At 45.0% G+C, this 25,220-nt stretch overlaps 1 protein-coding gene across 1 annotated transcript in view; it reads right to left on the bottom strand.

The window, feature by feature from the left end:
• Positions 1-8,845: 8,845 nt before the first annotated feature.
• Positions 8,846-25,220, bottom strand: part of LOC144680383 (heme-binding protein 2-like) — a 36,704-nt gene continuing 20,329 nt past the window's right edge. The window contains exons 3-4 of the mRNA XM_078541350.1: positions 18,414-18,588; positions 8,846-9,002 (exon numbers count right to left, since the gene is read on the bottom strand). Of these exons, the coding sequence (XP_078397476.1) occupies positions 8,846-9,002; positions 18,414-18,588 (332 nt within the window). The remainder of the gene's footprint in view (positions 9,003-18,413; positions 18,589-25,220) is intronic.

The following is a 25,220-nucleotide window of genomic DNA, read 5'->3' as shown; positions in this document are numbered from 1 at the left end:
TGCAGGAAGTGTACCCAATTGCAGCTCCTCACGGACCGCATGGATCGGTTGGAGCAGCAGTTGGATGCACTTAGGAGCATTCAGGTGGCGGAAAGCGTCATTGACAGGAGTTTTGGAGACGTGGTCACACCCAAGGTACAGACATATAGATGGGTGACCGCTAGAAGGGGCAGGTAGTCAGTACAGACATCCCCTGTGGCTGTCCCCCTCTCTAACAGGTATACCATTTTGGATACTGTTGGGGGGGATGGCCTATCAGGGGAAAACAACAGCAGAAGCCAGAGCAGTGGCACCATGGCTGTCTCTGTTGTTCAACAGGGGGGGGGGTCAAAACACAGAAGAGCAATTTTCATAGGGGGCTCTATAGTCAGGGGCTCAGATAGGCGCTTCTGTGGTCGTGAAGGAGACACCAGGATGGTATGTTGCCTCCCTGGTGCCAGGGTCCAGAATGTCTCTGATCGGGTACGGGACATTCTGAAGGGGGAGGGAGAACAGCCAGAGGTCGTGGTACACATTGGTACTAACGACATAGGCAGGAAGAGTGATGAGGTCCTGCAGCGGGAGTTCAGGGAGTTAGGCAGAAAGTTAAAAAACAGGACCTCTAGGGTTGTAATCTCAGGATTACTCCCTGTGCCACGTGCCAGTGAGGCTAGAAATAGGAAGATAGTGCAGCTGAACACGTGGCTGAACAGATGGTGTAGGAGGGAGGGTTCCTGATATCTGGATCAATGGGATCTCTTCCGGGGCTGGTGGGACCTGTACAAGAAAGATGGGTTGCATCTAAACTGGAGGAGCACCAATATCCTGGCTGCGAGGTTTGCTAGTGTCACTCGGGAGGGTGTGGGGGTGGGAACCAGAGCAATAGGTCAGCAGGTGAAATAAATGACTGGGAACCAGTGAATATGGCCAGTAGGACTAAGAGGCAGGGCAGGCAGGGAGAAATGACTGAACACAGTGGGACTGGGGGTCTGAAATGCATTTGTTTCAGTACCAGAAGTATAACAGGCCAGGCAGATGAGCTTAGAGCTTGGATTAGTACTTGGGACTATGATGTTATTGCTATTACAGAGTCTTGGTTGAAGGATGGACAGGATTGGCAGATAAACGTTCCAGGATTTAGATGTTTCAGGCAGGATAGAGAGGGATGTAGGAGAGGTGGGGGAGTTGCACTGCTGGCTAAGGGGAATATCACAGCTGTACGACAGGAGGACACCTCGGTGAGCTCATGCAGCGAGGCAATATGGGTAGAGCTCCGGATAAGGAAGGGTGCAGTCACAACGTTGGGGGTTTACTATAGGCCTCCCAATTGCCGGCGGGAGATTGAGGAACATTTATGTAGGCAGATTTTGGAAAGATGTAAAAGCAATAGGGTTGTTGCGGTGGGTAATTTTAACTTTCCCTATATTGACTAGGAATCACTTAGTGCTAGGGGTTTGGATGGTGCAGATTTTGTAGGGTGCATCCAGGAGGGCTTCCTGAGACAATATGTAGATAGTCCAACTAGGGAAGGGGCAATACTGGACCTGGAATTAGGGAATGAACCCAGCCAGGTGGTCGAAGTTTCGGTAGGAGAGCATTTCGGGAAAAATACCATAATTCAGTAAGTTTCAAGGTACTGGTGGATAAGGATAACAGGAGTCCTCGGGTTAAGGTGCTTAATTGGGAGAAGGCTAATTATAACAATATTAGGCAGGAACTGAGGAATCTAGACTGGAGGCGGATGTTTGAGGGCAAATCAACAACTGACATGTGGGGGGCTTTCAAACATCAGTTGATAAGAATTCAGGACCGGCATGTTCCTGCTAGGATGAAGGATAAGCATGGCAAGTTTCAGGAACCTTGGGTAACGAAGGATATTGTGAGATTAGTCAAAAAGAAAAGGGAAGCATTCATAAGGGCTAGAAGGCTGGGAGCAGATGAAGCCCGTGGAGAATATAAAGAAAGTAGGAAGAAACTTAAGTAAGGAGTCAGAAGGGCTAAAAGGGGTCATGAAAAGTCACTGGCAACCAGGATTAAGGAAAATCCTAAGGCCTTTTATACATATGTAAAAAGCAAGAGGGTAGCCAGGGAAAGGGTAGGCCCACTCAGGGACAGAGGTGGGAATCTGTGTGTGGAGCCAGAAGAAATGGGAGAGATACTAAATGAATACTTCTCATCAGTATTCACCAAAGAGAAGGACTTAGCAGTCGATTTGTCTAGGGAAGAATGTGTAGATAGCCTGGATCATGTTGAGATCAAAAAAGAGGAGTTGTTAGGCGTCTTGAAGAATATTAAGGTGGATAAGTCCCCAGGGCAAGATGGGATCTACCCCAGAATACTGAGAGAGGCAAGGGAGGAGATTGCTGGGGCCTTGACAGAAACCTTTGTATCCCTACTGGCTACGGGTGAGGTCCCAGAGGACTGGAGAATGGCCAATGTTGTTCCATTGTTTAAGAAGGGTAGAAGGGATAATCCAGGAAATTACAGGCCGGTGAGCCTTACGTCAGTGGTAGGGAAATTATTGGAGAAGATTCTTCGTGACAGGGTTTACTACCATTTGGAAGCAAATGGGCGTATTAGTGAGAGGCAGCATCATTTTGTGAAAGGGAGGTCGTGTCTCACTAACTTGATCGAGTTTTTCGAGGAAGTGACAAAGATGATCGACGATGGAAGGGCAGTGGATGTTATATACATAGATTTCAGTAAGGCCTTTGACAAGGTCCCTCATGGCAGACTGGTACAGAAGGTAAAGTCGCACGGGATCAGAGGTGAGCTAGCAAGATGGATACAGAATTGGCTTGGTCATAGAAGACAGAGGGTAGCAGTGGAAGGGTGCTTTTCTGAATGCAGAGCTGTGACTAGTGGAGTTCTGAAGGGATCAGTGCTGGGACCTTTGCTGTTTGTAGTATACATAAATGATTTGGAGGAAAATGTAACTGGGCTAATTAGTAAGTTTGCAGACGACACTAATGTTGGAGAGTTGCAGATATTGAAGAGGATTTTCAAAGGATACAATGGGATATAGATCGGTTGGAGACTTGGGCGGAGAATTGGCAGATAGAGTTTAATCCGGACAAATGCGAGGTAATGCATTTTGGAAGGTCTAATATAGGCAGGAATTATACAGTAAATGGCAGAACCCTTAAGTGCATCGACGGGCAGAGGGATCTGGGTGTACAGGTCCACAGGTCACTGAAAGTGGCAACGCAGGTGGATAAGGTAGTCAGGAAGGCATATGGCATGTTTGCCTTCATTGGCAGGGGTATTGAGTATAAAAGCTGGGAAGTTATGCTGCAGCTGTATAGAACCTTGGTTAGGCTACACTTGGAATATTGCATGCAATTCTGGTCGCCACATTACCAGAAGGATATGGAAGCATTGGAGTGGGTGCAAAGGATGTTTACCAGGATGCTGCCTGGTCTGGAGGTTATTAGCTTTGAGGAGAGGTTGGCGAAACTCGGATTGTTCTCACTAGAGCGACGGAGATTGAGGGGCGACTTGATAGAAGTTTACAAAATTATGAGTGGCATGTACAGAGTAGATAGTCAAAAGCTTTTTCCCAGGGTGGAAGAGTCAATTACTAGGGGACATAGATTTAAGGTGAGAGGAGAAAACTATAGAGGAGATGTGCGGGGCAAGTTTTTTACGCAGAGGTAGTGAGTGTCTGGAATTTGCTGCCAGAGAAGGTGGTGGAAGCAGGTACGATAGTGGTGTTTAAGAGGCAGCTTGACAAATACATGAATAGGATGGGAATAGAGGGATATGGATCCCGGAAGTGCAAAATGATTTAGTTGACGGGCAATATGATCGGCGCAGGCTTGGAGGGCCGAAGGGCCTGTTCCTGTGCTGTACTTTTCTTTGCTCTTTGTTCTTTTCTTTGTTAATGTCTCCAAAGATCTATGATCCTGGTTGTGGGCGTATCAGTACTGGCAACAAGGTCAGGGATCATCACTGCTCATCCCGCACCGCAGGAGGAACTTTGGTACAGCACGGATAGTGCCGAATGCGACACGCAACGGGGAATGATAAATGTAACAGTGAGAGAACAAGTGCTTTCGAATTGTAGCAAGAGTTTGCTTCAGATCGGGCATGGGAGGTCCGCCACTATCCAGCCACCTCCCACCTCTACTTTCACAGTCCGAGTAGAGATAATTGAAGCCCCGCAAACCACACCGACTGACCCACCTTTTCCGACTATGCATCCAGGACCGACGAATGGTTTGGCCCTGGTTAATCAGAAGTTTTGTATGATAATGTACACCATGTGCTGGTAACCGTCGTCTTGAACATATCCGGAATCATCGTGACCCAGTGGTGCTTAACCCATACCTAAGCACTCTATACGGTTCTGACGGGCCAGCTGATGGCTGAAGCGGTCCAGTTTAATGGCGGGTTGCGATCAGGCCCAGAGGGAGACCGAGCTAAGCGCAGCCTGACAAATGACGCTGCCACATTATTCAATACAGGGACATCAATAATTAATTCCATCAACCTAGCAACTGTTGATCAGAAGGTCCGTACACTGAGCTTTAAGCTTAAGGAGATTTTGGGGTGGGGACAGGGGATCCAGGATACCCAATTAAATACAGACCAGGACGTGACACGGTTAATTCGAAGCCTGGCTGTGGATTGCTCTGGATCTGGAGTCAGATGTAGACCAAACCAGGTAAGGGCATTAGTGAAGCAGATGGGTTTTTGCAACAATCAATGTTAGTTTCAGAGTCACTATTACTGAGAGAAGAGCAGTACTTCTTCAATGCAGGCATTCCTGGAAGAGAGGTGGCACTGAATTAAACACTAAGATAAAAGCAAAACACTGCGGATGCTGGAAATCTGAAATAAAAACAGAAAATGCTGGAAAAATTCACCAGGTCTACCAGAGAGAAACAGAGTTAATGTTTCCAGTCCATATGATCTTTCAAGTAGGGGTGACAGATGCTTTCAGACCTGCAGAGTTTATCCAGCATTTTCTGTTTATATTTCAGATTTCAAGCATCTGCAGCATTTTACTTTTATCACTATTACTGAGACAAGCTTTCAATTCCAGATTTTATTATCTGAATTTAAATTTTACCAGCTGCAATAGTGGGATTTAAACACCTGCCTCCAGAGCATCATCCTGGGTCTCTGCATTACTAGTTCAGTGATATTACCACTACACCACTATCTCCCCAGAAATAACAAATGCGTTACTCAGCCTTATTTCTGAGTAAGAAACTAACATGAGACCAAAAGTTGAAATGCATCACCCTCTTTATTTCACAGTGAGAATACATTCCCAGCAGTTTGAAAAACAAAAGACAAACAAAAGCTAGAAGACAATGGCTAATTTACTCCATGAGAGAAGCCTGTGAATGGGTCACCTGTTAACAGGGGTAATATCTGAATAGATCATGTTCTCAATCACAGGTTCAGTCTGTCGATGTTCCGAATGTGAGTTCCCAGTATGGGTGTGAGGAGATGGGAATCTGAACTTTATTCCATGTTTAGTCTCTGGAATCTAATCTTAGATTGGGATTCTTTCTCAGTTTTAAGCTGCTTCAAACCGGAGTCGTCAAAACTTCCACTTCAGTTTCCTCATGATTCTAATGAAAATTTAAAGTGCTGGTGGTGTGCATGGGAGACGTGTGTGATCATGCTGCGGGGAAGCTTTTCAGTGGTGATTACTGTCGTCAGCTGACAAGGCAGCAGGTACAGGCAGGTGATAAAAGAGTCTCCTGGACAAACAGGGTCTTCATCATGACCACAATTTTCCTGCCCAACTCTATTGCTACTAACAGGAGACTTATAGAAAGCAGAAAGGTGGCATGCGTGTTTTTCAAATTTAAACTTCACTTGTAAGTATTTCACATTACATTGGTTTCTCTTTATTCATGTCGGCACCATCGTTATTTATTGAGACTCATTTAATCAGAAAACTCAATGTCCTGGCACAGCTCATAGTTGGCACACATTGATGGTTACAAAAGAATCAGGGACATATCTTTATCATGGAAGATATAATATTGTGTGTCTAGGTTCACTCTTTACTGAATGTTTATGTTAGTGTCCAGTGTTGCACTCACTGCTCTGTGGAACATGGTTGGAGTTGCTGGCTCAGCTGGCTCTCCCTTCTATGCATTGTAAAGGAGATTGTCGATGATCACTCTCAGCAGGGATAATTGGAATGTTGTAGGTGAATTCAAGGACTCAGCCAACCAACAATTAGAAATGGACCCACATGTCCTGATATTGTCCTTTAGGTCCCTCATTTTCTTACCTTGACTGCCTTTCCCCACCTCCCCTACCCTCACCCCTACCATACCAAGATGCCAGGCCCCTCCTCTTTCACTTCTGCCTGCCCCAAGTCCACCCTCTGCCCTCCTTGGATCTTTCTGTCATTGATTACTGTTTTGAAATTGCAATCTGTACATATTGTTCACTGGAATCTTCCTTACAGAATTATACCCACAGAGGGAGTCTGCAGGAAGAAGTGGAGAGTCTGAAGAATATGTTTTAATACAAGGAGCCATGTTGCTCATGCACTTTAACTCTAGGTGTCTCTGGCTGTTTCTATTACCGAGCACCTCACACACTCTTTAACTCTTGCATGCCCCTGAACCCCGACTCAACTCCACTTAACCCTCCAACACTGAGTCACTCGTGTCGGTCCTGGGCCTCAATGCAAGCTGCCATTCTCATGCTCCCCTCCCTGAGCTCAGGTACAATGCCACATCTGACCACTCCATAATTTCATTCGTAACAACTTCAATTCTCTCTGCTCTGCAACACATCCCATTTTCAATTAGATCTTTTCACTTCACCTTTAAACATTCTGATCAGAATGACTGAGATAAACATAAATATAATCCATCGCTGTGTCAAGATAGAACATTCTGGAACTATATCAGTCACTAGGACCATCTCAATCTCAGTCTGTTCATGATTCAATTAAAGCAACATTATAGAAAAGGCAAATTACTGCAGTGATTAATCCCTGTTCCCCAATGGAGGGCCCACTACCCATGTCCAACTGGGATTAGGCCTGTGTATGCTCAGTGCGGAGATGTTAGACTCATTTCACCATTGCTGCCCACAGAGGTGGTTGGTCAGAAATGAATCTGCAAGTTTGGCAAATAGTTTGAATTGAAGGAGGAACCTAATTATAAACAACAGGAAAAGCAACAGCAGCGGTCAGGGCTCCTCTGTCAGGGACAGTCAGATCTGCCAGGGCTGGATCCTCATGTCTGGTTAACGTAGAAGACCATGTGGTTTCTCCATATTTGGTTGGCGAAGTGAGTGGGTAAGAATGTGGCAGACAGAATATAATTTGGGGACGTATGAAGTCAGTCAAATATCGGAAAAATATAAAAGTTGAATATTTTGCATGGGTGAGTGACTGGAAAATGTTGTTATTCAGAGGGACTTGGGTGTCTTTACACATGCAGCATAGAAAGGTAATATGCAGTTACAACAAGCAATCAGGAATACAAATGGTATTTTAGCCTTTATTACAAAGGGATTAAAGAGCAAATAAATCTTACCTCAATTATATAGGTGACACCACACCTGTAGTTTTGGTCTCCTTACCTAAGGTTAGATGAACTTTCCCTAAAGGGACTGCAATGCCTGTTTATTAGACAGATTACACACTCGAGGGATAGTGTGGGAAGGTGGAATTGAGGTAGAAGATCAGCCATGATCTTACTGAATGGTGGAGCAGGATTGAAGAGCCTTTGTTTTATTTGACTTTGGGAAAGACAAGGAGGGACAGCCCCTGGTGAGAACCATGACCTGTCTGTCACAGGATAGTGTGGGAGACATTGAGCTGGACACCCGGCAAGAGCCGTTGTTTAGAATCACTGAACAAAACAACCAAAGGGAGCAGTTTATGTAAATGAAGAAGAAATGCTCACTGTTGATGCTAACATGGTTGCATAATTTTAAAAAAAGAATAAATGCAACAGTGTGTGTGGGAGTCAGAATTAACTGTCAATAGAGGGCAATGTGCAGAGTTTTCCTCTCAGTGATTTGGGGGCGGGACTCGCTCGCCGAGGGGAAAATGACGTGGGATGATGTTGGGAGGAACCCCCGACATCATCCCGGTCCATTTAAATATTGAGGAAGGCGGGGGCACAGCGAAATCAGCTGTCCGCCCACCGACCTGTCAATGGCCAATTAAGGCCATTGACAGGATAATTAAGATAATTAAAGGCCCTGTCCGTCCAACCTTAAGGTTGGCGGGCAAGCCAGGAGCCCCAGTGGGCTTCTGATAATACATGAAACCTCATCCACTGGCGGGATGAGTTTTCATGTCCGTTTTTAAAAACATCAATAAATTTTACGTGCTTCTTATGTTACATGAGTGGGACATGTTAATAATTTTTATATTTTTCTATTTTTCAAGTTTTTTACACTTCATTAATCTACCTGAGAGAGCACTTAGTCTCAGGGAGATGTGCGTTATTTCGCGCGCATGTGCAAAAGAGCGCACTTTGACAGATGAGGAATCCTTACCCCCCTGCACAGGAAGCATATGGTGCTTCCCATCGCCCTTTTCGGTGGCGGAGTTCGGCTGCCCGCCCGCCCATCAAGGGAAAAATTTTGGCCAATATTTCTAAACAGGGTCTCAGTGCTGAATGCGTCATTGGTGGATTTGTTCAAAACCCCAATACCGGCACATGTATGTAATCTGTCTAATGAACAGTCATTGCGTTCCCTCTAAGGTAAATATATCCTTCCTTAGGAAAGGAGACCAGAACTTTGCACAGTACTCCGGCTTAAACTCATTGTGTAATTAGTGGAAGGTTCAATCAGTTTAAGAATAGAGTTAAGCACATCTCACTGTTTTATATCTATAGGGGTAACAAACCCTACCAGGTAGCTTTTACAATTTTCTAAAAGCTATTTGCATCAGCCCATGTGTGTTATAAAAACTGATGATGAATCCTGGATCAAAGTGTTGATTGTCTTGTTCCAAGTCCTGCTGGAATTCAGTCACATGTCCTTCATATTGTTGCCCATCAACCTTCTGGTCAAAAGTCCTGCAACAGAATTAAGAATATATAATTTTCATTTTTGTTCCTCCTGACAAAGCCCGTATGGAAGCCAAATGGATTGTCAGGACATTCAGTCCACTGAGGACCCTCCACCATTCAGTTCATCCACAGCTGTAGTAACATAATAGATAAGATAGCCCAATGGGCAGACAAGTGGCAGATTGGATTTAATACAGGGAAATGGCATTCAATGGCATTACCATCACTGAATCCCCCACTATCACCTTCCTGTGGGTTACCATAGACCAGAAACGGAACTGAACTAGACATATAAATACTGTGACTACGAGATAAGGTCTGAGGTTAGAAATCCTGTGGTGAATATCTCACCTCCCGACTTTCAAAAGCCTGTCCACCAACTATAAGGCACAAGTCAAGAGTGTGATGGAATACTCTCTACTTGCCTGGATGAGTGCTGCACCAACAACACTCAAGAAGTTTGACATTATCCAGAACAAAGCAGCCCACTTGATTGGTACCCCATCCACATACATTCACTCCCTCCACCACTGATGCACAGTAGCAGCAGTGTGTACCATCTACAAGGTGCACTGCAGGAACTTACCAAGGCTCATTAGACAGCCTCTTTCAAACACAAAACTGCTACCATCTAGAAGGTCAGCAGACACATGGGAGCACCTACACCTGGAAGTTCCCCTCCAAGCAACTCACCATCCTGACTTGGAAACGTATCATCGTTCCATCAGTGTCGCTGGGACAACATTGTGGAACACACTCCAAACTGCATTGTGGGTGTATCTACACCACATGGACTGCAATGGTTCAAGAAGGCAGCTCACCACTACTTTCTCAGAGCAATTAGGGATGGGCAACATATGCTGGCCTAAGCAGTGGTGCACACACTCCATGAATGAACTAAGAACAAAGTGGGGTGATGCATTTTGCAGAAGGTATAAGGAGAGGTAATGGAGACATCATGACACAATTCTAAAGAGTGTGCAGGGACAGAGGGACCTTGGGCTGCATGGATCTTTGAATGTGAGAGCACATATTGAGAAAATGTTCAGCAATGTATCTGGCAACTTGGGTTTCATAAGTAGAGGTATTGATTACAAAAGCAAGGAATTGATGCTGAACCTGTTTAAAGATCTGGAGAAGCGACAATTAGCGTATTGCATCCATTGATGGAGACCACAATTTAGGAGGGATGTGAGGTTCCTTGAGGGGGTGCAGAGGAGACGTAATTGAATAGTTCCCCGGGTGGGGGATTTTAGTGACATGGTTGGGTTGGAGAAGCTGGGGTAGTTCTCCTTGGGTCAAAGGAGGTTGAGGGGTGATTGGATAGAGCTGTACAAGATTCTGACAGGGTTCAATAAGGTAGAAAAGGAAAAGCTGCTCTCATTAGCTGATGGTGCAAGAACTAGGGGAGACAGAGAGAAGACTTTGGACAAGAGATTCAGGGGGTATCTGAGGAAAAACCATTTATGCAGCGAGTGGTAATAATCTGGAACTCACTGCTTATTAAGGCGGTGGAAGCAGAGATGATGAATGATTTCAGATGGAAATTGGATGGGCATTTGAGGGGAATATACTTGCAGGTTCACAGGGTTAAAGGGAGGGTATGGGACTGATTGGATTGCTCTATATAGTCAGCATGGTCTCAATGGGCTAAATTACCTCCTTCTGTGCAGTCATGATTCTACGTGCCAAATTTATTGTGCTCCCTTGAGGCAAGTTTGCTGGCGGAGAGGGCATTTAATTGTTTGTGTTGGTGGCGGATGGGCACCCCGCTGCCTTACTGCCTCCACCAAGATTAAATTCAGTGTGGGGAGGTTCGTGCACGGGCAGCCCAACCCTTCCCAACCCACCATCGATGGAGGCACTTAAATGGACAATTCACATCCACTTAGAGTCTCTTCTTGTAGCTGATGTCCTTAACCCAGAGGCAGGAGGGCCTGTCACTACGCTGGTTGCTTTCGGATTTTTTGGAGGGGCCATTTTGTTGTCGAGGGACTGTCATCGGGAAGGTGGGTGGAGCCGTGGAGAGCCACCTTCTGCCTCTTTTTCCTACACATCTCACCCCCTCCCCCATGACCACCTTTCCTGCAATCCTCTTCCTGCCATCAGTCACCTGTTATCCTGGGGTCCAGCACTGATCCTCGGCCTCTCATGAACAGAGCCAACAGCAGACACTACACCTCCTTGATGCTGACAAGCGCTGAGAGCTGCTGGCCTCTTATTGGCCAGCTGCTTTTGGAGGGCGAGGACTCTGCCTCCTGGGGTCCTTGATCCCAGGGAAGACCTGCCATTGGCCACCTGAAAGGCACTTAATGCAGCAGGCCCTCCCTAAAGGAGGTGATGCAGGGCCTTTGTCAGCTCTTCTGCAGAGATCCCCATTGCCTACATTAAAATATCGCCCTATGTGTCTATGATCCACACCTCTACTCAATTTACTAACTTTAGCTCTGCCCTGTGGAGAAAACTCTCTCACTCATATCCTTCCTTCTACAAGGTCTGATTTGGAAAAGTGAATCTTGGGACAGTACTTTTAAAAGAAGTGTCCTGAAGGAATCACAGGTTTCTTCCCAGTTTATATGTTGATATGTTGATATGTTCGTATTTTATAGAGGGAGTTTCGTACTTTCCAGGAATTGAGAAAATGTCGCTTGTGGGACTTCTCATGGTATCTACGTGTTGCGACTGCAGAATGCGGTAGCTCATGGACACGTGTGTGATCCAGGGCAAACATGTCTGCAGTAAGTGCCAGAGACTCGAGGAGCTTCGGCTCAGAGTCTTTGAGCTGGAGGCCGAGCTGCAGACACTACGAGGCATCAGGGAGGGGGAAAGTTACTTGGACTCTTCATTCCAGGAGCCGATCACACCCCTTAGGATAGGGTCAGCTGATTTGGTCAGTGGTCAGGGACAGGAGGGTGTCGCTGTGAGTGAGGCAGATATGGGATCGAGGAGTTAGAAGTGGAGGAGCCTCAGCCCTTGCAGTTGTCCAACAGGTTTGAGTTCCTGCAGTTTGTAGGGACGAAAGTGGAAGCTGCAGGGTGGATGAGCGAACTGACCATGGCACCATCGTACTGGAAGCCAGTCAAGCAGGGGGAGTGGACAGGAATGTAGTGGGTGCAGGGGACAGTATAGTCAGGCAGATTGGCACAGTTTTCTGCAGCTGAGGGCAAGAGTGCAGAAGGCTGGGTTGCCTGCCAGGTGCCAGGGTTTGGGACATCTGATCAGGGCTGGAGAGGAACTTGCAGTGGGAGGTGGAGGATCCAGTTGTCATGGCCCACGTGGGGTCCAATGAAATATGTTGAATGAGGAAAGAGGTTCTGCTTAGGAATAATGAGCAGCTGTGGGTTAAATTAAAAAGCAGAACCTCAAATGTAATATTCCCTGGATTATTACCTGAACCACGAGCAAATTTGCATAGGATAAATCAGATTAGAAATTTAAATGGGTGGATCAAAGTGCGGTGTGGGAGAATTGGGTTTTGATTCATGGCCACTGGCACCAGTCTTGGGGAAAGTGGGAGCTGTTCTGCTGGGACAGTCTGAATCTGAACTGTGCTGCGACCAGTGATCTGCTGAGTCAAGTAAAGAGGTTGGCAGGTAGGAGTTTAAAATAATTAGTGGGGGCAAGGGATCAAGTATTACAGGATGTGATGAGAGAAGACAAGCCAGGGGAGCAAGGAAGCAATAGGGGAAATGATAGTCGGAGTGTGGCAGGAAGGGACAGAGGGTACAAACTTATAAGTGTGCCAGCAGATAAGACTGGAGGTTGTGAAAATAGTAAAATGATAGAACTAAAGGCTCTGTATTTAATTGCATGTCGCATTCACAATAAAACAAATGGATTGAGAGTCCAAACATAAATAAATGTGTATGATCTGATAGCCATTGCAAAGACATGGCTGCACGATGACAATGGCTGGGACGTGAATATTTGAGGGTATGTGACATTTCAGGAGGACAGGAGCTCGGAAAACTTCGAGGGGTGGCTCTGCTCATTAAGTTTGGCATTAGTAATTTAGAGAGAGATGACTATAGTTCTAAATATCAAGATGTAGAATCAGTTTGTTTAGAGATGGAAGTCACTTATGGGATTGGTTTATAGGCCCAGGAACAGTAACCACACTGTAGGAGCGGGTATCAGAAAGGAATAATGGGGGCTTGTGACAAATGTGCAGTGTTAACCATGGGTAATTTTAATCTACATATAAATTGGATGAATCAGATTGACACGATGTGTTCATAAGAGTATTTTCGGGGCAGTATCTTAGAGCAGCACATTCTACAGCCAACCAGAGAGCAGACGATGCTACACCTGGTCATGGGCAGCAAGACAGGATTATTTAATGAACGTAACAGTAAAGGCACATCTAGGCAGCAGTGACCATAATATGACTGAATTTTGCTTTCAGTTTGAGGCAGAGAACTTGGGCCAGAACTTCCGAGAATTGACAACGACTATTGGATTGCCACTCTGCTCCTTTTTCCGACCTTACTCAGGAGCTGCACCTTCCTCTCCCGACCTTTCTCCTCGGGCCAGGTGAGAAATGTGCAGTGCAGCGTGTTCCCGAGGCCTTCAGTCGAGGGCAGCAGAATCATTTGAGAGGAGGTCAGACCCCTTTTTATGGCACCAGCTGCTATAAAGCAGGTAAGTTTAAAGTTTAATGAGCTGGAGAGGCTGGGCCGCAAAATACATTCAAGGCTGAGATAGACAGATTTTTAATCAGTAAGGCAATCAAGGGTTATGGGAAAAGGCAGGAAAGTGGAATGTGGGTTATCAGGTCAACCATGATCTCATTGAACAGCAGAGCATACTTGATGGGCCAAATGGCCTACTTCTGCTCCTACGTCTTATGAACTTTTGGACCTAGCCACTTTGAGAAGCAAGGGAGAAGGTAAGTGTGCAAGGTAAGCGTGTAGGATTGGGGGAGGTCTGGTGGTCAGTGGGGGTGGTGTGGCGGTAGGATGAGTCTGGGGCTGGCAGGGGAATGGGAGGGTATCCGGGGAGGATGGGGGTTGATCGTGGGATGGGGAGGGTTCTAGAAGGTGCTGGGTGAGTAGTCGGGGATGGGTAGGGGGTATTTGAGAGATCAGGAGAGTAGTGGGAGGTTGTTAGGGGTGTCGGAAGGGCGGCTGAGTGTGCGGGTGGGGGTTGCTAGAGGGGTAGTTGGTGGATTGGGATTGTAGTCAGTGTGCTGCCATTTTGTTGGGGGTTAGAGAATGTAGTCAGGGGAGTGGGGTGTGGTTGGAGGGTCAGGAGTGCAGTCGGGGGCGATGGGAGAGTCCTCGGCGGGTGGTGGGTAGTCAGGTAGTGGGGGAGTAGTCAGGAAGCTGGGGACAATCAGGAGATTCAGGGCGTGGTTGGGGGATGTGGGGTGTCCAGGGTGCCCCCTGGGTGTTTCTGGACGGGGAGGGGGAGGTCAGTACGATAGTTAGCCAGGATTTAGATGTGGTTTTAATTATTCTAACTTTTCCTGAGTAACTATCCTGCTAAGAGAGTTGGAACCATCAACAAAGTCTCTGAATTAAATTGGAGCATCGGATGGTTCCCAGTGCAGGGTAATTGCCAATGGGAAGTTTGAACTTGAATACAATCCTTGCATGGGGACTTCCGTGGGATGCCCAGTGCATCTTCTGGGCTATCTCCTGGGTTTGACGCCCCGGAGAACAGAAGTTATGGGCCAGCGGGTCTAAGACTGATGCTTTAAACTTAAATAAGGGCAATTATGGAAGTATGACGACAGAGCTGGTTAAAGTGCACTGGGGAAATAGGTTTAGAGATAGTTCAGTGGAGATGCAGTGGCAGATATTTAAGGAGATATTTTATAACACTCAGCAAAAATATATTCCAGTGAGAAAGAAAGATTCTGGGGAGGAACACACAATCTATTGCCAACTAAGGAAGTTAAAGATAGCATCAAATTGAAAGAAAGAGCATAAAATTCCATGAAGATCAGAAAATTGGACTGGGTATATAAATAACATAGAATGGCTATAAGAACAATGAGAATAATAATAATAAGAAAAATAAAGAGAAATTAGATTATGAGAGAAAATTTGGTAGAAATATCAAAATGAATAATAAGTGTTTCCACAAGTATTTAAAAAGGTATAGAATAACTAAGGTGAATGTTTATCCCCTAGAGAGTGCGTGTGGAATTAATAATGGAAAATAAGGACATGGTAGATAAATTTAACAGATATTTTGCATCCATCTTCACTGTAGAGGAAAAAATATCATCCCAGGGATAATTGTGAACCAAGACGTGAAATGAAGGGAGGAACTTGAAACAATTATATTCACAGGGAAAGAGTACTGAAAAAATTATTGGAATTAAAGGTTGACAAGTCCCCAGGGCCTGCTGGACTTCATACTTGAGTCTTAGAAGAAGCGGCTGCTGAGATAGTAGATGCATTGGCTTTGGTTTTCCAAAATTCCCCAGATCCTGGAAGGGTCCCATCAGATTGGAAAATAGTGAATGTAATTACTCTTGTCCACTTTGGCAGGAAGAATAGAAAAGCAGCAGATTGTTTAAATGGAGAGAGATTGCAGAACTCTGAGGTACAGAGGGATCTGGGTGTCCTGGTAGATGAATCACAAGAAGTTAGTATGCAGATACAGCAAGTGATTAGGAAGGGAAATGTTAACATTATTGCAAGGTGACTGGAATATAAAAGTAGGGATCTTTTGCTACAGTTCTACAGGGCATTGGTGAGGCAACATCAACAGCACTGTGGACAGTTTTGGTCTCCTTATTTAGGAAAGGACATAATTGCCTTAGAAGCAGTTCAGAGAAGGTTCACTCTACTGATTCCTGGGATGAGATCTCTTATGAGGAAAGGTTGGGCATGTTGGGCCAATTGGAGTTTAGAAGAATGAGGTGATCTTATTGAAACATAGAAGATGCTGAGGTGGCTTTTTTTTTTCTCTCAGAGGCTCTTGACTCAGTGGAACTGTCTTCCCCAGGGAGCAGAAGAGGGTCATTCAATAGTTTTAGGATAGAGGGAGATAGATTCTTGACTATTAAGGGAGTGAAAGGTACAGGGGGTTGGCAGGAAAGTGACATTGAGGCCGCAATCAGATCAGACATGATCTTAGTGAATGGCAGAGAAGGCTCCAGGGGCTGATGGCCTACTCCTGCTCCTAATTTGTATGTTTGTATGATCTTGCTGTGCACAAATTGCCTGCAGCATTTCCTGCTCTCTACAACTCTACCACATACTGCCAACCCATATAAAGGATGACCCACACCCAGCTGATATCTCAGATACTCCTCCCACCCCAACTTCTGCTCCTTGAAGGGAAAACTTCAAATGTCTTTGATTGTTTAAAATATGAGGACAGAATTCCTGATCGGGAATTCCTGGAGTGAATTGTTGTTCACAGGGCTCACTGGTTGGGAATTCAGAGGCCCGAAGTGCCTGAATTTCTGTCAATAATTTAAATGGAGTAAAAACTAGGCTGTAATTTTCCCAAACAGCAATCTTTGCAATCACAGCTGCTCACTGTAAAAGCTCAATGTGCAATAATAGAGATGACAAAATAGCATCACCGTTCATTACTCCAGGAGGACAATTTCCAGATTGGAGATCGTCCTGTGTCATGACCCTCACTGATAGTGTGAGTTAGTGAATGTTTAGTGAAGGAACAACTGGGCCCAGGTTGATCCTCTCTGAGATCAGCAAATCACACCGACATTCATTGTCCAGACACATATGAGGAAAATGTCCCCTCCACAGTCGATGGGAGGATGGCCAGTAACATTGGAACTGTGCCATTTATGGCTACGCACAGAGAGATTAGATAAAGGGACGTTTAAACTAATTGAATAGAACATCAGACATCTCAACGAGAAGATGATGAATTGAAATGGCTTTGGGTGAGGCACTGATTAACCATAGAACCATAGAAAAGTTACGGTGAAGAAACAGGCCATTCAGCCCATCATGTCTGTGCCAGCCAAAAAAGAGGAAAAAGAAACTGGCTGCTCATTTTAATCCCACTTTCCAGCAATAGGTCCGTAGCCTTGCAGGTTACAGTGTTTCAGATGCAGGTCCAGGTACCATTTAAATGAGTTGAGCTTTTCAGCCTCAACCAATAACTTAAGCAGTGAATTCCAAAGTTTTTCCACATGTCCCATCTAATACTCCTACCAATCACCTTAAATCTATGTCCTCTGCTAACTGACCCCTCAGCCAGGGGAATCAAGTCTTTCCTGTTTACACATTCTCGGCCCCACATAACTTTGTACACCTCAATTAGGTCACTTCTTAGCCTCCTCTGTTCTGAGGAAAACTACCTGAGCCTATCCAATCTCTCCTCATTGCTGCAATTTTGAAGCCCTGGCAACATTCTTGTAAATCCCCTCTGCACTCTCTCCTGAGCAATTATGTCCTTCCTGTAATGCAGTGACGAGAACTGTACAAAGAATTTAAATAGCACGTGGTGACGTCGGGAGTTCCCCACGACTTCACCAAGCGTCATTTTACGTGTCGGCATGCAGGCCCCATCCCCACTCGCCGATGCGTAAAATCCTGCCCTTTGTTTCCTGTCACTGAGCCAATTTTGTAACCAACCTGCCACCTTCCCCTGAATCCAATGGGATCTCACATTTCTGACCAGTCTGCCATGTGGGGAATGTCAAATGCCTAACTAAAATCCATGTAGACAACATCCACTACACTACCCTCATCAATCCTCCTTGTTACTTAATCAAAAATTTCAATTAAGTTAGTAAGACACAATATTCCCTAACAAAACCATGCTGACTGTCCATGATCGATCTGCCCCTTTCTAAGTGACAGTTTATCCTGTCTCTCAGAGTTGTCTCCAATAATTTGCCCACCACCAAAATCAGACTGACTGGCCTGTAATTTTCTGGCATATCCCTCACACCCTTTTTAAAAAATGGTATGACATTCGCAGGCCTCCAATCCTCTGTGAGCTCGCCTGTGTCTAGTGAGGATTGGAAAGTGATCCTCAGAGCATCTGCGATTTCTTCCTTGGCTTCATACAACAGCCTGGATACAATCCATCCGGCCCTGGTGGTTTATCCACCTTCAATGATGGCAGTCCCTCCAGTACTTCCTCTCCCACTATGCTTATTGTATCTAATGAGAACACGGATTTGAATTTGTTCTTCAAAATATAAACAACGTGGTGGATGTGAGAATGTCGGAAAAACAGGAGCCAACTCCATATGAACCTGACTAATGTGAATGGGGAGGTCTCGCTGTGTTCTCAGAAGAAGGAACTGCAGATTGTGAGATATGAATCATTCCATTATACTATTAATATTGACCAATGTTCCCCTGTACCCGGATGAGCCCAATAATCACAGCCCGACTCTCGGTTGAGTGAAGTTGACACAAGAGCTGAGTTAAAGCAATATCAAACACAATACAAATCAGTAACTAAATTCACCTGATATAGCACCAATCAGCAGGCATACTTCCTAGTTGAACTGTTTGATCTGTTGGTTCTGGTGGATTGATGACTTCAGCAACTATCATAACAGATATCAAGAGTGCCTGTCCCATTGTGCCATTTTCCATGTATCCAGAAACTACCCAAGGTGCAGAGATGGGAACAATTGTACCTGTAGACAAAGAAACACATTGTTACAGCATTGCTAATGGTGAGTCAGGGAGACTACTGAGATGTGGAAAACACTGATGTGGCTATATTGAATCATAGACACACAGAATGATACAGCCTCCAGGTAAGATGCTCCTGTGTTGTTTGGTGGACATATCCGACTAATCACCCTGACCTCCTCTTTTCCCACACACAAAAAATGTATCCCATTATCTCAAGAATTGTCTTTTGAATTTTACTATTGAACTTGCTTCACCACCAGTTCAGGCAGTGCTCTCCATATCACAGTGACTCATTGTTTAAATAAATGTTGCACCTGATCCTTTTGCCAATCATCTTAATTCTATGCACTCTGGGTATCGGCTGCTCTGCCACTGAAAACAGTTTCTCCTTATTTACTCTGTCAAATCCATTCCTGGTTCTTCAAACCTCTCTCAAATCTCCTGGCAACGTTCTCTGCTCGAAGGAAATGACCTCCGACCTCTCCAGTCTCTCCATGTAACTGAGGTCCATCCACACTCCTATCATTCTAGTAAATCTCTTCTGCACCCTCTCCAATGCCTTGATTTCCTTCTTATCGTAAAGAAACAAAAGATGTGCCTGGAGGAGGTGTGATTGACAGAATCTGAACAACTACCACCTGAAAACAAAAAGAACAAAACAAGAGAGAAAAAAGGAAACCAGCAAAGAGAAAGGAAAGGAAATGGAGGCAGAGGTTCTGATGAGAGTCATTGGAACATGGCAGGAGACTGTGGACAGCAAGATCAGCATGGAAGCAAGGTGGAGAATTAAAATGACAGTTGAACAGAGGCTTGAAGGCTGAAGGGATGTGTTTTGCAAATCAATCGCCTGATCTTACTTACATTCATACATACAAATTAGGAGCAGGAGTAAATCATTTGGCCCCTCGAGCCTGCTCCACCATTCAGTAAGATCATGGCTGATCTGATTGTGGCCTCAGTGCCACATTCCTGCCTACCCCCTGTACCCTTTGGTTCCCTTGTTGGTCAAGGATTTATCTATTTCCACCTTAGAATTATTCAATGACCTGCCTCTCAGGGGAAGAGGGTTCCATAGACTCATGGCCCTCTGAGAGAATAAAATTCTCCTAATCTGTCTCTTAAATGGGAAACCCATTATTTTTAAACCATGTCCCCTAGTTCTGGTGTCTCCAACAAGGGGAAATATCCTCTCAACAAGCACCCTGTCAAGCCTCCTCAGGGTTTTATATGTTTCAATAAAATCTCCTCAAGTCTTCTAAACTTCAATGGACACAGTCCCAACCTGCCCAACCTTTCCTCATAAGATAACCCCTCATCCCAGGAATCAGTCGTCTGAACCTTCACTGAATTGCTTCTCAGGCAATTATCTTTCTTAAATAAGGAGACCAAAACTGTACACAATATTCTAGATGTTGTCTCAACAATGCCCTATACAACTACATGAAAACCATCACGACTTCTATATTCAACTCCATTACTCGAGGACAGTCTGGGCAGGAGGATTGGGATGGGCACGCTAGAGTTTGAAATAAAATGTGAGACAAAAAATAAATCAAAATGTCACATCACTGGAAAGTATGAATTGATTGGCTGGTGAGTAGTGTAGTTTTTTCCCCTATCTGCAAAGTTTCTGAGAGGGTTTAAGGAGCTGGGAAATTAAAAACTGCAACAAAAAAAAAAATTAGGAGAGAAAATGAGGTTTAAATAAAACATTTCATTATCTTCCCTCGGTTTAAATGACAACAGCAAAAAGAAGGTGAGTTGTTGGTGAGTCTTTATCTTTTTAAGTAGTAAGCTGTATTAGTGGTAGTAAGTTTTCTTACCTAATAGATAGAGGAATGGCAGGGCAGCTCTGACCTGTTGAATGCACATCCTGCGCTACGTAGGAACTCCAGGATGCTTGTGCAGGAATTGTCATCAGTTGCAGCAGCTCGAGCTCCGGGTTTCAGAGCTTGAGCAGCAGCTGTTATCACTATGGCACATCTGTAAGTTAGAGAGCTTTGCGATAGCATGTTTTTGATGTGGTCACCCCACAGCTGAAAAGTATGCAGAGAGAAAGGGAATGGGTGACCACCAGGCAGTCAAGGAGAAACAGGCAGGTAGTGCAGGAACCCCCTCTGTGCACCACACTGTCTAACTAGTATTCAGTTCTGAATACTGATGAAAATACTGGTTTATGTGGGGACTAGAGTCAACCCAGAAGGAAAAAACAGTAAAAACTGGGAAATAAGAATACTGGTCTGAACTGGTCTTGTATACATTAAAATGGAACACCAGTAAAACTAGGAATACTTGTCAAAACTGTTTTTACCTTTGCGGAAGTCATTAACGGCCCAGCTGTAGATGGACACATGAAGAACACAGGAAGAACAATAATAATAGGAAATTCAATCATGAGGGGACAGATTGTTTTTTTCGATGACAGCAGACTTGAATTAGGATGGTGTATTGCCTCTTTAGTGCCAGGGTCAAAGATGTCACTGGCCAACTGCGGAGCACCCTGCTGGGGAAGAGTGAACAGCCAGCAGTCTGGCCCAAAGCAGTACCAATGGCACAGGTAGAAAGAGGGATGTGATCCTGCAGTCAGGATTTAGGGAGCTAGGTAGGAAAATAGCAAGCAGGACCTCAAGATTAGCAATCTTCGGATGACCCACAGTACCACATCCAGGTGAGTATAGAAATAAGAGGACAGAGCAGATGAGTGCATAGCTGGAAAGATGGACAGGAGGGAGGGCTTTATATTCCTGGGACATTGGGACCTGTTCTAGGGGAGATGGGATCTGAACAAGCCAAATGGGTTGCAGCTAAACTGAGCCGGGCCCAATTTACTTTTGGGGTGATTTGTTAATGCTACTGGGGAGGGTTTAAACTAACATGGCAGGGATATGGAAACCAGGGGTTCCCAAGGTGCACAAAACACTGGGAGAGACAGATAGCACTACAGTGTGAAATAGCAAGTTGTTTGAATAGCAAGTTACTATTGCCCTATTACTATTCCAGTCTTCTTCATGTGTCTCTCTACAGCTGAGCCAATGGTGGTGCTAATGACTTGAAGGTAAAAACAGTTTTGACCGGCATTCTTATTTCCTAGTTTTACTGGTGTTCCATTTTAAAGTATACAAGGTGGGTTCAGAGCAAGGGGGAGAGTAACATTGTCTAAATTAGCGTTACTGTGCAGGTATGTGAATCCATGGGGCTGAATTTTGCCCTTGATGGGCGGGCAGGCCCGACCGACTCAGCAGCGGGCGGGCAGCCGATCGCCGCCGCTGAAACGGGCCCCGCCACCATTTTACGTGGGCAGGGGGGGATTCCAGTGTGATGCTGGACAGGAAGCGCTGTGCACTCCTGTGCGGGGAGGGGGGGGATTCCCCAACTGCGAGAGTGCGCTCTTTCACACATGCGCACGAAAGAGCGCACATCTCCCTGAGGCTAAGTGCTGCCTCAGGGAGATCACTGAAAGGTGGTGAAAGTTCAAAACTAGAAAAATTAAAAAATCATGAACATGTCCCCCTCATGTGAAAGTGTCACACGAAATGGGACATGTTAATGAAGTACACAGAAACTTTACTAAACTTTTTAAAATCTGAAATCAAACCTCATCCCGCCAGTGGATGAGGTTTGTTAAAAAAATCACTTTCCCGCCTGCCCGTTGGGCCCATGCGCAGAGCCAAAGTTCGCATGGGCCCCTCAAAATCATCGACAATTGGTGACTTAATGGCCTTAAAAGGGCCTTTAATTAACGGCGGGAACGTGTGGCGCTGCATAGCGCCCGCCAACCTAAAGATCGCGATGCCGTGAGATTTTAAGCGCTGACGTGCAGGCTCCACCACCCGCATGTCAGCCAGAAGATTCAGCCCATGGAATGTGCTTAATAAGATTGATGAGTTGCAGGCGGAGATAGCCTCATGGTAATGTGACATTGTGGCTATAACGGAGACCTGGCTCAAAGGCGGGCAGAAGTGGGTATTAAATATTCCTGGGTACAAGGTGTTCAGGAAAAATAGGAAAGGGGGAGGGGTGGCAGCATTGATTAAACAGAACATTGCAAAGCTGGATGGGATTGTGTCCCAGAGGGGTCAAGGATAGAAACTATCTGGCTAGAGCTAAGGAAGAAAAAGTCTCATAATTACATTGTTTGATGTAGTCTAAAGGCCACCAACTAGTCGGGAAGATATACATTTTGCAAGGAGATTATAGAGAGGTGCCAGGATTACAGAGTATTTATAATAGGGAACTTTATCAGAATATAGATTGGGATGGTCGGAGTGGAAAGGATAGTGAGGGGCAAGAGTTCCTAGAGTGTGTTCAGGAGAATTTTCCTCAGCAGTATTTTTCTAGTCCAATGAGAAAGGAGGAAGTGCTTGGCCAGGTTCTTGGGAATGTGATGGGTCCAGTGGATCAGAAGGGGAACATTTATGGGACATTAATCATTGGGAATAGGTTGATGATGGAAAAAGAAAAAGAACAATCCATAGTCAGAATAATTACAGGGGGAAGCCAACTTCAGTGGGGTAAGAATGGATCTGGCCCAGATAATCTGGTGTCACAAGTAAGCAGGTGATTAAACAACAGGCTGCCTTTAGAGAAGAGAGCGTTCACTCACCATCAAGGTATATTCCCACAGAAGGGAATGTTAGAGCAAACAAATCCCGATCTCCTTGGATGACAACATGGATAAAGATTAAGCTGAAAAAGAAAAAGTGTACACATGACAGGTGTCAGGTTGGTAATGCAGCTGTGAACCAGGCTGAATATAGAAGGTTCAGAGGGGAATTGAAAAAGCAAATGAAAGAAGCAAAGGGAGAGAATGAGATGAGGCTGGCAGCTAACATAAAATGGAATCCAAAAGCCTTCTGTAGGCTTATAAATAGTAAAGGAGTGGTAAAAGGAGGAGTGAAGCCAATTAGGGATAAAATGGGAATGAATGCGTGGAGGTAGAGGGCAGGGTTGAGGTATTACATGAATAGTTTGCATCTGTCTTTTCCAAAGTAGAAGTTTCTGACCAGGTCATAGTGAAAAAGGAGGTAATTTAGACATTTGGAAGGTTTAAAATTGATAAGGAGGAGGTGTTGAATAGATTGTCTTGTTTAAAGTTGATCAGGCAACAGGACTAGATGAGATACATCCAAGGATACAGAGGGGAGTTAGGGAGGAAATTGCAGACGCAATGGCCATAATTATCCAGCCTACCTTAGACTCAGGGGTGGTGCCAGATGACTGGAGAATTACAAATGTTACATGATTGTTCAAAACAGCATATCAAGATAAACACAACTACAGGCCAGTCAGTTTAAACTTGGAGTTGGGGAAACTTCTAGAAAAAATAAGTTGAGACAAAATTTATACTCAATTCAGCAAACATGGGTTAATGAAGGTAAACCAGCCCAGAGCAATTAAGCACTAATCGTGTTTAGCTAACATTTTGATGAGGTAACAGAAAGTGTTGATGAGGTTAATGCTTTTGATGTGGGTGTACATGGACTTCCAAAAGGCATTCGATACAGTGCTGCACAACAGACAGCTGAGCAAAGATTTATCTCATCAAATAAAAGGGACAGTAGCAACTTGGATACAAAATTGGCTGAGCAACAGGAAACAGAAACAGCCTGTTCTTCGGACTGGAGGAAGGTGCATAGTGGAGTTTCCCAGCGGAGGTGTTTGTTACCTGTGTGGATGAGGAGAAGGACTGCAAGTTGGATGAGCAGATTGACCATGGCACCATGGTGAGGGATGTCATTCAAGTGGGTGAGCAGAGAGGAATGTGGTAATGATAGGAGACAGTATAGTCTGGGGGATAGATACAGTTCTCTGCAGTTGAGAACATGAATCCAGGCAGTTGTCTTGCCTGCCTGGTGCCAGGGTTCAGGATATCTGCTCTGGGCTGGAGGGGAACTTGCAGTGGCAGTGAGAGAATCCAGTGGTTGTGATCCATGTAGGTACCAATGACATAGATAAGACTAGGAAAGAGTTTCTACATCCTGTTTTTATTCATTCATGGGATGAGGGCATAACTGGCTAAGCCAGCATTTATTACTCATCCCTAATTGCCCTTATTCAGAGGGCATTTAAGAGTCAACCACATTGCTATGGGCCGGGAGTCACATGTAGGCCAGACCAGGTAAGGATGGCAGATTTCCTTCCCTTTTGGACATTAGTGAAGTATTTGGGTTTTTACAACAATCGACAATGGTTTCGTGGCCATGATCAGACTTTTAATTTCAGATTCATTCTGAATTCAAATTTCACCATCTGCTGTGGTGGGATTTGAATCCTGGTCCCCGGAGCGTTACCCTGGGTCTCTGTAATACCAGACAATACCACTATGCCACCCCCTCCCCCTGCTTATAGATTATTAGCAGCTGGGGGTTAAATTAAAAGGCAGAACATAAAGATAACAATCTCTGGATTATTACCTGAGCCACGAGCAAATTGGTGCAGGGTAATTGCGATTAGAGATATGAATCCATGGCTCAAAGAATTGGTGTGTGAGAAATGGGTTTCGATTCATGGGGTGCAGGCAGTGGGAGCGTACCATTGTGATGGTCTACACTTGAACCGTGCTGGGGCCAGTGTTCTGGTGAATCTTATAACTAAGGTGGTAGAGAGAGCTTTAAACTAAATAATGGGGGGA

The sequence above is a fragment of the Cetorhinus maximus genome, chromosome 5, assembly GCF_964194155.1.
Source record: "Cetorhinus maximus chromosome 5, sCetMax3.hap1.1, whole genome shotgun sequence".
Taxonomy (NCBI): Eukaryota; Metazoa; Chordata; class Chondrichthyes; order Lamniformes; family Cetorhinidae; genus Cetorhinus; species Cetorhinus maximus.
The sequence above is the reverse complement of the archived record's forward strand: the minus strand, read 5'-3'. Positions and strand labels throughout refer to the sequence as shown.